Source organism: Anolis sagrei, chromosome 4 (assembly GCF_037176765.1).
Source record: "Anolis sagrei isolate rAnoSag1 chromosome 4, rAnoSag1.mat, whole genome shotgun sequence".
Classification (NCBI taxonomy): Eukaryota; Metazoa; Chordata; class Lepidosauria; order Squamata; family Dactyloidae; genus Anolis; species Anolis sagrei.
The window spans coordinates 36,982,696-36,994,855 of NC_090024.1; the positions used below are offsets into that span (position 1 = coordinate 36,982,696).

The 12,160-nt window shown below is 37.5% G+C and overlaps 1 protein-coding gene across 1 annotated transcript in view; it reads right to left on the reverse strand.

Moving 5' to 3' along the window:
* Positions 1 to 8,200: 8,200 nt before the first annotated feature.
* The window catches only part of CNBD1 (cyclic nucleotide binding domain containing 1), a 171,897-nt gene continuing 167,937 nt past the window's right edge, over positions 8,201 to 12,160 (reverse strand). The window contains exons 12-13 of the mRNA XM_067467033.1: positions 11,239 to 11,298; positions 8,201 to 8,353 (exon numbers count right to left, since the gene is read on the reverse strand). Of these exons, the coding sequence (XP_067323134.1) occupies positions 8,201 to 8,353; positions 11,239 to 11,298 (213 nt within the window). The remainder of the gene's footprint in view (positions 8,354 to 11,238; positions 11,299 to 12,160) is intronic.

Here is a 12,160-nt window from a genome sequence, read left to right on the forward strand (position 1 = left end):
TAATCTTGTTACCATTCTTTCTTGGTCAACGTTAGGGTCCTGAAAAAATTTGCAACAATACACATTTTCTGAACATTGCCTAGTGGTTGTTTCAGGACCTCTTCACATGGCCCAGCAGTCCCTGGCAAAAGGGAAGGCACCTGATACACCCTCCCTCCTTCCCCCACCATATGGTGGGGATGGGAGAAAGTGCAGCAACATGTGGGTGGGGCCTACCAAATGTCCTCTGATACCGCTTGGAAGTCCTCATTCAGGTCTTGGTCAAAAATAGCAAAATGGGGCTATTTAGTCCCATGTTAAGAGGTCATTGGACATTTACAGGAATCTGTTGTGTAGTATTTACAGTGGTCCATGCAGAAGATGTTTCAGCTGTACTTCATCAACCAGAAAATCAGCCTGTTTAGCAAGACTTGCAAATACTGGTTTATTATCAGAAAATGTTTTATTTTTATACCTGTTTTATATACTTATGTACCTGGAATCATGTAAAATGTCTTGGGCTGGAATGGGTAATGAGTGAAGAAAATTAAGAAGCCCTATCTAGACACATCCAATGGGAGGCATTCTCACAAGAAGAAAGGGAACAGGATCAAGAAAAGGATGATCCTTGTTCTCTTTGTTGCTGAGCAAATCAAGTTGTTGCAGAGCAAATCGTGAATTTTTTTTTGCTTCAGTCTAAATTTTTCCTCAGTCTTATGCATGGTCTTGTTGCAGTGTCATAGTATTGCCTACCTGGTTTTGCAGTTTCCAAGTATGAACAAGATAGGTTCTGTAGGTTTGTTTTTAAGTTGAATTTCTATGTAATTAACTCCAGCTTATACACATACACACACAAACAATAATTGAATTTTGAAATTTTTGGGTTGCTGCAGAAACAAGGATTGGTGATAAAGCTTCAGTTGAGACACATTTCCTCATGGTAACTCTTTCAGGAGTGAATTTCCCTTTCTAGGGCTGTATTTCTCTCACTTCCTCTTGCCTCAGCCCTGTTCTTAACTAGGAGTCATTTGTAAGTCAGACGTTTGTAATTCGGGGACTTCCCATAGCTCTGTTGGTCTGAAAGCTAATAGAAAATTGCAATTCGTCAGAATATTTGATGCAAAACCAGTACATCCTTCAATAACATAGAACACACTGGTACAGTTGTTACAAACTGCAGCAGGGTTGTGGTATCTGTGACCACTGAAGTGTTAAAAGATCACTATTCTTAATATTCCCGGGGCTTAATGGTACTGGGAGAAATTAGAGTCAACATCTGAAAGGTCACAGCTTCCCATTTCTAGATTACAGAACTGAGCAATGTCACCAATATTAAGCAGCCCAGAAACACTTTTTTAGCAATTAGTCCTAAAAAAAAAACTTGGGTGGAGGAGTCTTCACCAGAGAAGAAGATTTTTAGGGGGAGGGAGAAACTTTTATATAAACTTCTTAAAAAGCATGAGAAAAACAAACTATAGCTGGTCCGATTATACCACTGGAGTTGGGTTGTCTCTATAATCGATTTACTTTCAAAGTTATGCATAGAGGAAGAATATAGTAATCCTCAAGTCTTTCTGCGGCTTGAGGGAAAGCATAATGATAGCTAATCAGTTGGGTTAAAAGAGGAAGAGCTCTAGTCCACACAGCTCAGAATTAATCATGGTAGGTAGGACCCGTGATCACTGCAATGAAGGATGATCTTGCATATATTAACACCTCCAGGATTTCGCCATCTTTGCATTTATTCAAGGGGATCTTTTGTATCTGATTATTATCACAGAACCAAGCTTTTTCTTCAAAGGTAAGGGTAGCCTTCATCACATTCAAAATGAAGGCAGCAATATGCAAATCACTGTCAGAATTATTTTGATGTCAGCATCAGAACTAAATATCTTTCCTTTTTTAAAAAAAAACCCTGTACAGTAAATGTTCCAGTTCATCATACATTTTAATATTAACTATTTATATTCACTCTTTTTGAAAAGAAAAAAAATCTCTTTTTTCATGGACAGTTTATAAACCTATTTGTCATACAGGGAAAAAAAGGTTTTTTTCTGTTGGATTATAGATCTGCAGTGATTCTCTACTCCATTGTGGGCTTTGTTTAACTCACTAATTTGTCTTGCTTGTTATGGAAGTAATACTGGATGCAATTTATGACTTAAAGATTCCCTTTTTTGTAATGCTGGCAGTTTTATCTGTGCTTGTTGTATTGATTTTATGTAAAAGTTAATAGGGAGAGCTGAATAAACAGTGACTGACTTGAATAAAAAGGACATGCTCTGAATTTTGAAACATGTGGCTTTCAAATCTGAAAAGAAAAGATTGAATTGTGCATTTGATCATCTGTGCCCAATTAGAAACTGGAATGTTAGAACAGACCCCTAAAAATCATGCCACTGTTAAGTGCCACTAAAATAGAAGTAGAAACTAATTAAAACTATCTTTCTGCACTGGAATCCGGTTAGTTGGTTGCAGCTAACATAGACACATTCAATCAATGACAACGTGTCCCACAAAATGAGTTTTACACAGAAAAATATTTTCAGTGTAAAAGTAAATACAAATGAAAATGGGCAGAACTGGATTCTTACAGTATGTGGGGAAAATGTTTGAAAATATTTATTTTATACCCTTAGTAGCTTCACTTGCAGATAATTTCTCTGGCTGTTTAGCAGTCAAATTCTCTGCAATGAAAAAGCAAATGTGAACAATAACATTCATCATGACTATCTATTATGGGAAGGGGGAATCTCCATGGCAGGTCTTGGTATATATGGTTCTTCATTATTCTGCTTACAAAAAAGTAGTAAAATAACAATAATATAGGTATCCATAAGGATTTTTTTTATACCATGCACTAATGCAGCATTCTCGAAGCGAGATATATACTCACGCTACAGCATCCACAATCTAAATATTCATGCTGGCTGTCACAGTTTATGGTTTGTATACATTTTTTATCTTCTGAGAATGGGAAGATTCTAATCATCAAAGTTGCAAATGCCAATTTGTTAAATTCCATGAATTCTCTGAAGCATTTGAGATCTCTAAAACAGACCCTCCCTTACGGACAGTATGGTCCAATAGCCTTAGTTATGGAATACTCTAATGAACAAATAGATGTTATACTCAGTCATTTTATCTCTAGGGAGAAACACAGGAGCCATTGGAGAACATCAAGGAATGGAAGTATTGCCCAGTTAAGGAGTGGCTTCTGATTATTTGTGTAGCATTTTTAGGTGGCAATGTACTGACTGGGGGAAAGAGGGCAATTTGGATCCGCCATGTTGCATAGATATAAATCAAAATCTAAATCATAACATGAAATTATCATGATCCATGAAATTTCAGACAATTAAAAACTTTTTTCTACATAATATCAAACTCATTTACATAATTATTTGTATCCCTGTGTACCTCTAAAAAGGGAAGGGAAGAAAATCAATCCAAAATTAGGTTAGGCTATCCTTCATCTTCTCTTTATATCACTGTTGAGAGCCATTTATCACAATATATTTCAAATAACTGAGATAGTCCTGGATCAGAATGTGTAACTTTTTTATATATATGCATAATGTGGCGCAGGCTGCAGCCAGGAAATCAGAAGACATTTACCTCTTGGGAGGAGAGCAATGACCAATATTGATAAAATAGTGAAGAGTAAAAACATCACACTGGTAATAAAGATCTGCATAGTTAAAACAATGGTATTCCCCATAGCAACCTATTGATGTGAGAGCTGGATCATAAGGAAGGCTAAGCAAAGGAAGATAGATGCTTTTGAACTGTGGTGCTGGAGGAAAATTCTGAGAGTGCCCTGAAGATCCAACCAGTCCATACTCCAGGAAATAAAGCCCGACTGCTCCCTGGAGGAAAGGATATTAGAGGCAAAGATGAAGTACTGTAGCCACATGCTGAGAAGACAGGAAGGCTTGGAGAAGACAATGATGCTGGGGGAAATGGAAGGAAAAAGGAAGAGGGGCCGACCAAGAGTAAGATGGATGGATGGATGGTATCCTTTAGGGCTGGGCGGTTTCGTTCGTTAATTTTGTAATTTGTTAATTATTCGTTATTTTTATTATTTACAAAATGATTTCAAAACTTATTTTCAAACCCGGAAGTGTTTTTTAATAGCGAAACAGCATCTTCCATCTTTTTTACGAGCTTCCGCCCGTTTCGGAAATGACGTTTAAGGATGGAGGATGCTGGGTGCGCCGGGAGCCAATCCGGCGCTCCCAAGCACCATGTCTCATTCTGATTGGGCGGGCTGCCCTTTAAAAGCAGCTCCGCGTGGCCGCATTGCTCATTGCTGGGAAGGCGAGGAGACGGGAGGTGTGAGAGGCTTGCTTCAGTTGGGACTCGGGAGAGCGTTTTGGGTGGGAGGGAGCAGGAGGCATTGCTTGCTGCTCTTGTGTGTGTGTGTGTTTCACCCAGTTGTTGTATGCCTGTGGCTGTTTTTGCCCCACTACAGGGCTAGCAGGAGGCATTGCTTGCTGCTCTTGTGTGTTTGACTTTGTCTTTGGTGAAACAAAAGCTCTGTTTCACCCAGTTGTTGTGTGCCTGTGGCTGTTTTTGCCCCACTACAGGGCTAGCATTTTGTAAATTTTCTATTTTTCTGCTAAATATTTCTTCTATTATATATAAAAAAAATTAAAAATATTCCAAAAAAGAGAGAAAAAAAACATTTCTCTTTGGTGAAACAAAAGCTGTTTCATCCAGTTGTTGTGGCTGTTTTTGCCCCACTACAGGGCTAGCATTTTGTTAATTTTCTATTATTAAACTTTTTCTGCTAAATATTTCTTTTATTATTAAAAGAAATTAAAAAAATATTCAAAAAAAAAAAAAGGAAAAAAACACATTTCTCTTTGGTGAAACAAAAGCTGTTTCACCCAGTTGTTGTGTGTCCTGTGGCTGTTTTTGCTCCAGAACAGGGCAAGCATTTCATTTGTGTAGTTCCAACCAGTGCGGCCCTTTTGCCATCACAAAGTGCTATAATACTGTGCTCATTATTTGTGTGTAGTAGGCCTGTCAGTTTTGTATCGTTAATTCGTTTTTCGTATTTTAATCGTTATTTTTTAAAAAAACGAAGCGATATCAAAACATATTTTCAAACCCGGAAGGGTTTGAAAATATCGAAACAGCAGCCCCATTTTTTTTACGAGCTTCAGCTCATCTCGTAAATGCAATGGCGGCTGCTGTGCTGACTTCAGTGCTGTGGTCATGTGCTGGTGCCTGGGAACCAATCAGGCGCTCCCAAGCAGGCAAGCACCCCAGCAGCACCGTGGCAGGAGCCGATTGGATGGCGCGCGCGCGCTCACCCGCGCTCACCTCCTCCTCCTCCTCCTACCAGCTGTGTTGCAGGAAGTGCTACGAGGAGGAGGAGGAGGAGGAGGAGGAGGAGGGCGCAGGAGCCCGAGCCGGATGGCGCGCGGGGCTAACAGCAGGAGCGGAGGCCGGTTGTAAAGGTGAGCGGAGCGCGCGCGCGCCATCCGGCTCGGGCTCCTGCGCCCTCCTCCTCCTCCTCCTCCTAGCACTTCCTGCAACACAGCTGGTAGGAGGAGGAGAAGGAGGAGGAGGAGGGCGCAGGAGCCCGAGCCGGATGGCGCGCGCAGCGCGCTCCTCTCACCTTTACAACCGGCCTCCGCTCCTGCTGTTAGCCCCGCGCGCCATCCGGCTCGGGCTCCTGCGCCCTCCTCCTCCTCCTCCTCCCAGCTGTGTTGCAGGAAGTGCTACGAGGAGGAGGAGGAGGAGGGCGCAGGAGCCCGAGCCGGATGGTGCGCGGGGCTAACAGCAGGAGCGGAGGCCGGTTGTAAAGGTGAGCGGAGCGCGCGCGCGCCATCCGGCTCGGGCTCCTGCGCCCCCCTCCTCCTCCTCCTCCTCCTCCTACCAGCTGTGTTGCAGGAAGTGCTACGAGGAGGAGGAGGAGGAGGAGGAGGGGGGCGCAGGAGCCCGAGCCGGATGGCGCGCGGGGCCGATTGGATGGCGCGGGAGGCCGGTTGTGTGAGTTTACTTTTCAGGGCTGTATGTATGACCAATCCAGAAGCATTCTCTCCTGACATTTTGCCCACATCTATGGCAGGCATCCTCAGAGGTCTGTTGGAAACTAGGCCTGTTTGATCAAGAAAAAATTTCGATATTTAAAATACTAGGCAAATGGAGTTTAAAAAATGTTTTGTAAATATTTACGAAATTTATGAAATTTCGTAAATAACAAAACATTTTTTTGGAAAGTTTTGAAAATATTTTAAATATCGAAACAAAAAAACACCCCAATTAAGAATCGAATTTAGAAACAAATTTTTTCTTGATCAAACAGGCCTAGTGTGTAGTTCCAACCAGTGCTAACACAAAGTGCTATAATACAGTGCTCCTTCCTATTTGTGTAGTTCCAACCAGTGCGGCCCTTTTGCCAACACAAAGTGCTATAATACAGTACTCATTATTTGTGTGTAGTTCCAACCAGTGCTAACACAAAGTGCTATAATACACGGATATGTAATGTTTTTTTCATTTATAAATTAATTTCTAAATTATATACTTAATGATTTCGATTTTGAAGCCAAACAACCAACCACCCACCCAGTGGGAATTGGTCCTTCTTACTTAACTTGCAATACTGCTACAGAAATTAGTATGTATGAAATACTTCCCAGATAATTTTCAGAGTTTTTTCAAAGTGCAATTTCTGTTACTTTTTGTTACTTTTTCTTTCTTTATTTCTTATATTTACTTTCTAAGTTCTTATAATAACATTATTTTTATATATTATTAATAATTAATAATTTAATTTTATATATTATTTTTATTATTATTTATAATTATATTTTATAAATATTTTATAAATTTAATTATATTTTATTTAAATATTTATATTATTATTTATTTCATTTATATAATAATATATATAATAATATATTATTATTTTATTTTATTTTATTTTATTTTATTTTATATATATATATATTATAATTTTATATTATTTATTATTAATATTTATTATTATTATTATTATTATTTACATTTATTTAAATTTTATTATTATATTATTGTTTATTTCATTATATTATTTGACTCAGTTTTGGCTACTTTATCTTATTACTTTTTTATTTAATATCTTAATATCTTATTCTATTTGATTATTTGATTTGATTTATTTTATGAAATAATTTTGTTTGTAGAGCATTTAGCATTGCGCAATCGCGTCCGCCATTTTAACGAATCGATTCGTTATCATTTTAATAACGAATCGATTCGTATTTAATAATGAAGTTTCGGAAGTCGTTTTTTGCGCATGCGCAATCGCGTCCGCCATTTTTACGAATCGATTCGTTATCAACTTAACGAATCGACCCCCGTTCCAATAACGAAGTTTCGGAAGTGATTTGTGCATGCGCGAGGGTCTGCCATCTTAACGAATCAATTCGTTAATATTAACGAAATTTCGTAAATATCAAACTTTTTAAAAGGAAAATTTCGGAATTATTTTAAATAACGAAACGCAACCCCCCCCCCCCCCAAAAAAATGAATCGATTTTAGAAACAAATTTTTCCGTTGTTACCCAGGCCTAGTATCCTTGAAGTGACTGGCTTGACTTTGAAGGAGCCGGGAGTGGCCATGGACGATAGGAAGCTCTGGCTTGGGCTGGTCCATGAGATCATGAGGAGTCGAAAGTGACTGAACAAATAAACTACAACAACATGCATAATGTGACCAGTACTTAAAAGTACCCATATTTGAAATATATGCTTATCTTTCGATAGAAGCTGATATGACAACATTAAGAAATTTAGCAGTACATTCATTCCATCTGCTATGATTCTTGTAAGCACAATGGCTCCAAAAAGTACCATTATCATCACAAGCATTACCCTGGAAAAAACTTGTTTTATTGGTACTAGTCAAATATATATATATTATTCCAGGAAATTCTCTATGCAAAGTCTTGTTCAGCAGACATACCCTCTTTGGTTGACAGCTTCACATTTGGTTATGTGCTATATGACCTACAATTTCTTTTTTAAAAAAAAAACTTTAATGAAAACATTAAATCATTTATAATGCAAGAATCAAGAAGAGTTTTACAAAGAAAAAGATACCAGGGGAAAATGAGAAACAGAAACATGCTGGGCCATTGAAAGAAGAGAAAGAGAGGGGGGGGGGGAACAATTTTAAAACACTTCAGGGGCAACAAGAAAAGGGAAACAAACTGTTTGACTTTTACAGAATCACTGTTTTTTTCTGCATGGATCTTCCAGCAACACCATGGGAATGCTTTTTCTGACTCTTGTCTAAATTTGGCTTCTCGTGGACCCATTTTCCAAAACCAGGATTAATTCCATTGAAGAACAATGCTTCATTCAGTATTGTGTCCTGTGAATAGTAAGAAAAATATTTAATATGGAAGGTTAAATTTCATTTAAAAATTAAAGGAAATTGAAAATGCAGACCCTTCATAGAAATATCCCAATCGTTATATTCATTGGATTGTTTAGGAAACCAGAAGTTCAGTTGTTACACTTTTCATTCATGCGATCTTAATGACAAATTGCAATTGAGTGAAGTTGCTTAACCTCTACGTAACAAAAATACATTGTTTTCTCATTTGGAGCAATCTGTGCAACGATAATCTATGTCCTAAAAATAATAGTTTGAGAGACAAGCAACAAAGGTGAAATTTGAGCTTGAGGATGAATTACGCAAATGAACAAGTAAATTGGAGGGAAACATAGGCATCAGAATATGCTGATGCAGGTTCCCATTTTTCTCCCATGGAAGTCTCCCTTATAAAAACTTTGGGCTCAAATAAGTTTTGTGAAATTCAGTGTGGCTTTAATATTTTGTATCATCTGTGATGGGCTCTTTCTTTCCCTTTCCCCATAATTCCTTTTGTGTTTTGTTGTTGTCTTAACAGCAGCAATGCAAATGATCCTTGCAAAAAGGTGATAAATGCACTTTTGCACATAAACACCCAGCTCACACTCTCCAGCAAATTTGAGGCGATTTTTCAGAAACTACATTATCCTGTGGAACTGCAGGTGGCAAAAATAGCCCCATACATTTGCCACAGATTACAACTTCCTGAGATCCACCATATGGAAAATGAACAAACACATAGTGTAGGGATTATGAATGAGATTCTTGATTGTTAACAACATTGAGGAATTGTTCCCATGGTGTCAAAGACAGATTCTGCCATAAGCAATGATTTGGGTGAGTCAGACCCTTGTCAGACCAGTGAAGCCTCTGGCTCAAGACAGGACAAAATGAAACAGATAAGTCTGACAATGCAATTTATATTAAAAGTTTTTAAATACATGATCTTGTGGGGCATGGGAATAACTTGTGACTTTTTTGCACAAGGAGGAAAACATGTGCCTGTTGATTTGTACCCATTGAATGACAACTACAGGACTAGGGGTATGTTATAATTGTATTTATATATTTTATCTGTTTTATTGCTTAAGGTGATGTATATATTTGTATTTTCAATGTGGAATTGACATTGCCAAAACTGTAAGCCTTTCTGAGTCCCCTTGGAGATAAGATAGAGCGGGTTAGAAATATAGTAAATAAATAAATACCCACATAACAGCAAAGAGGTCTGTTTTGATCAGCAACTGTCTTTTAACCATTATATAGGTAATATGAGAAAAATGTGGGGAAAGGGCCGGTGATTAGAAAGTGTAAGAGCTGGTGGATCAGACCTGATCCAAAATGTGGCTCCTTAGTTTTCTGAACCCAAATCAAATTGCTCCTCATCCTTCTTCCTTGTCAGATTCAACCTAACCTAAATAGGACATAAATGCTTAAAAAGTGGGTTTTTTTCCAATCCAGCTTTCTGTGTCATATCTTGCTGTTCCAATAATTGGCCATCAGTCAGCATTAATCTTTCAACCTGCATTTCCAAATTTGCTTATAAAATACTGTATTTTATATTGTTTCATTTGTTTTGTTTTTAATTATCCCATCTGTTATAAATGAAATAAATTAAACAAATTATTTTATTTATTTTAGAAAGATAACCCAGTCTTCAGATTATAATTATTATAAATCTGGCCCTTGGTGTTCTTCCTTGAAATTGTAAGTATACTGCTTTTCTCTGCATTGTATAAAATATCAGAGAATGCTCCATGGACAAAATATTTCTACTTCCATGAAATACACAAAAGCTAGTCAAAGCCATAGGAGAAATATAAGTTTCTCTGGGGAAACAAAAATGTTAAGTTGTAATATCACCCATAGTTTGAGGAAAAAACTGAAATTTGTCCGTGATGGAATGGGGAAAGCTAATAGAAGTCTGTAGAAGTGAAAAGTTGTTTGTGTCTTGAAATTCATACTGCTGATTTTAGCATAAGGTTTTTTGGTGGGGAAGAGAGTGTTGTTGCAACCCTCATGTGTGCCTTATGTACTGAAATATCACTGTATTTTGAAGAAAGATGTTTCTAACTAGAGAACTCTTGAGAGTTTTTTTTTTGTTTTGAAGACATTAGGCTTGTTTACATCACCAGCTACTCAACCACTTCCACCATTCTTTGCTTTTTTTTTTTTAACAGTGGCCAGAATGAAAATTTTGGTGAAAGGGAATTTCCCCAGATATGAAAGCAACATCATTCCAACCTCAAACACAAAGAGGTAGGGAGTGATCCTTCACTGGCTTGTGAGTACACCATCCCTCCCATTCTTTGAGCAGGGAAATGATGACTTGAGTTCTTTACTGGCTACAGGGTACATTGAGACAAATAGTTTTGTTAGGATCTTGAAGGATCCATCCAGCTTTCTCAATGCATCTATGACATGCTTATACTTAACCAAGCACTTGGCCAAGTAACTTTAGTCTGGCAACTCTAGTAATCACAAATACAAAGCAGTTGTGGTTAGGTATTAGGTTAACTGTTTTGTAGTCACAGATGACAATTAATCATGATTTTGACACTATTGCCAAAATCATTTCACCCCACCCACCACTACCACTTTTACTGTGTGTCAGTTGCATGGGGAGAGGGAGGTCCATTTTGCCAAAAATTAGATGTTTCCAGCAGGTTCACGAGAATCATGCTAGGAGTAGTTTTTAAACATATATTTTCAACTACTAAACACATTTAAAATCTGAAACGTTTTAAGAGGGTGAAACTGCATTGTACATTGTTTCAATTATACAAATATTTCATTTATATTTTTGTAACAGCTGCATCTCATCTCCCACTAGATATTTTCAAAACCAAGATCTTTCACCATGGTGCCCATTATTTTATTACCTTTTTCTGCTTCCATTCTTTTTCTATTTCCCTTTTTATATATGCAAGCTTAAGATCGTCCTGCAAAGAAACAGAACAATGGTGAATGGTTTAAACTCAATGTTTTTTCAATTATTTAGCCTTTGGTGGCCTAACTTCAAGAACTACCTAATTTTATAATCCCTCCAAGACTTCATGATTTAATTTATATGCTTTTACATAAAATACCTCATTTCAAAACAACTTGTCATGGGATATTATCACTGCAGGACACATTGGAGTTGAATAACTGCTCTCTAATAATAAAAAGAATGTCCCTCATATAAGAAGGCTATTATGAAAACACAGACATATGTTGCTCCCAAAACCACCCAGTTTTCTTTAACAACTGTCTCTTTCACTCAGTCTGTCAGACTACAGAGAGAGGAATGGAGGGGAGACCCAAGGTGGTCTTCATCTGTAGAAGGCTCTCCCTGTTTACGAAGATATAGGAATGTATAGACTAGAAAATTAATAAATATATTAATTGTGGACCTAAAATAAACATTCTTCTTTCAAAATCTCTTCTTCACAAAAATCTATAGACCACACTGTGTTTTTAAAAGAATTTGTTCACTTAAAACAAATAAAACACTCTGGCTGTTGATTGTAATGAATATACAGAAGGGCAGTTTATAACTGATCTGGTTAAAGGAGACATAAGCAAGGAATATATCATTGTTGCAAGGAAACACCTGGGGCCCATTTTTGGATTAATAGAGAACATAAAGTAAAAGGCTGATTTAAGTAACTGCACTGATGATATTTACAGAGGCCAAAAGGAACGTAATTTTATTTAATAAATCCCTTTTGAGAGGAAGTCTATGTGAAGTCAAACTAACTATACACTACACCCCTGATGCTCAGCTCTAAGAAATGTGCTGTGTCCCTGGCTGACAAGAAG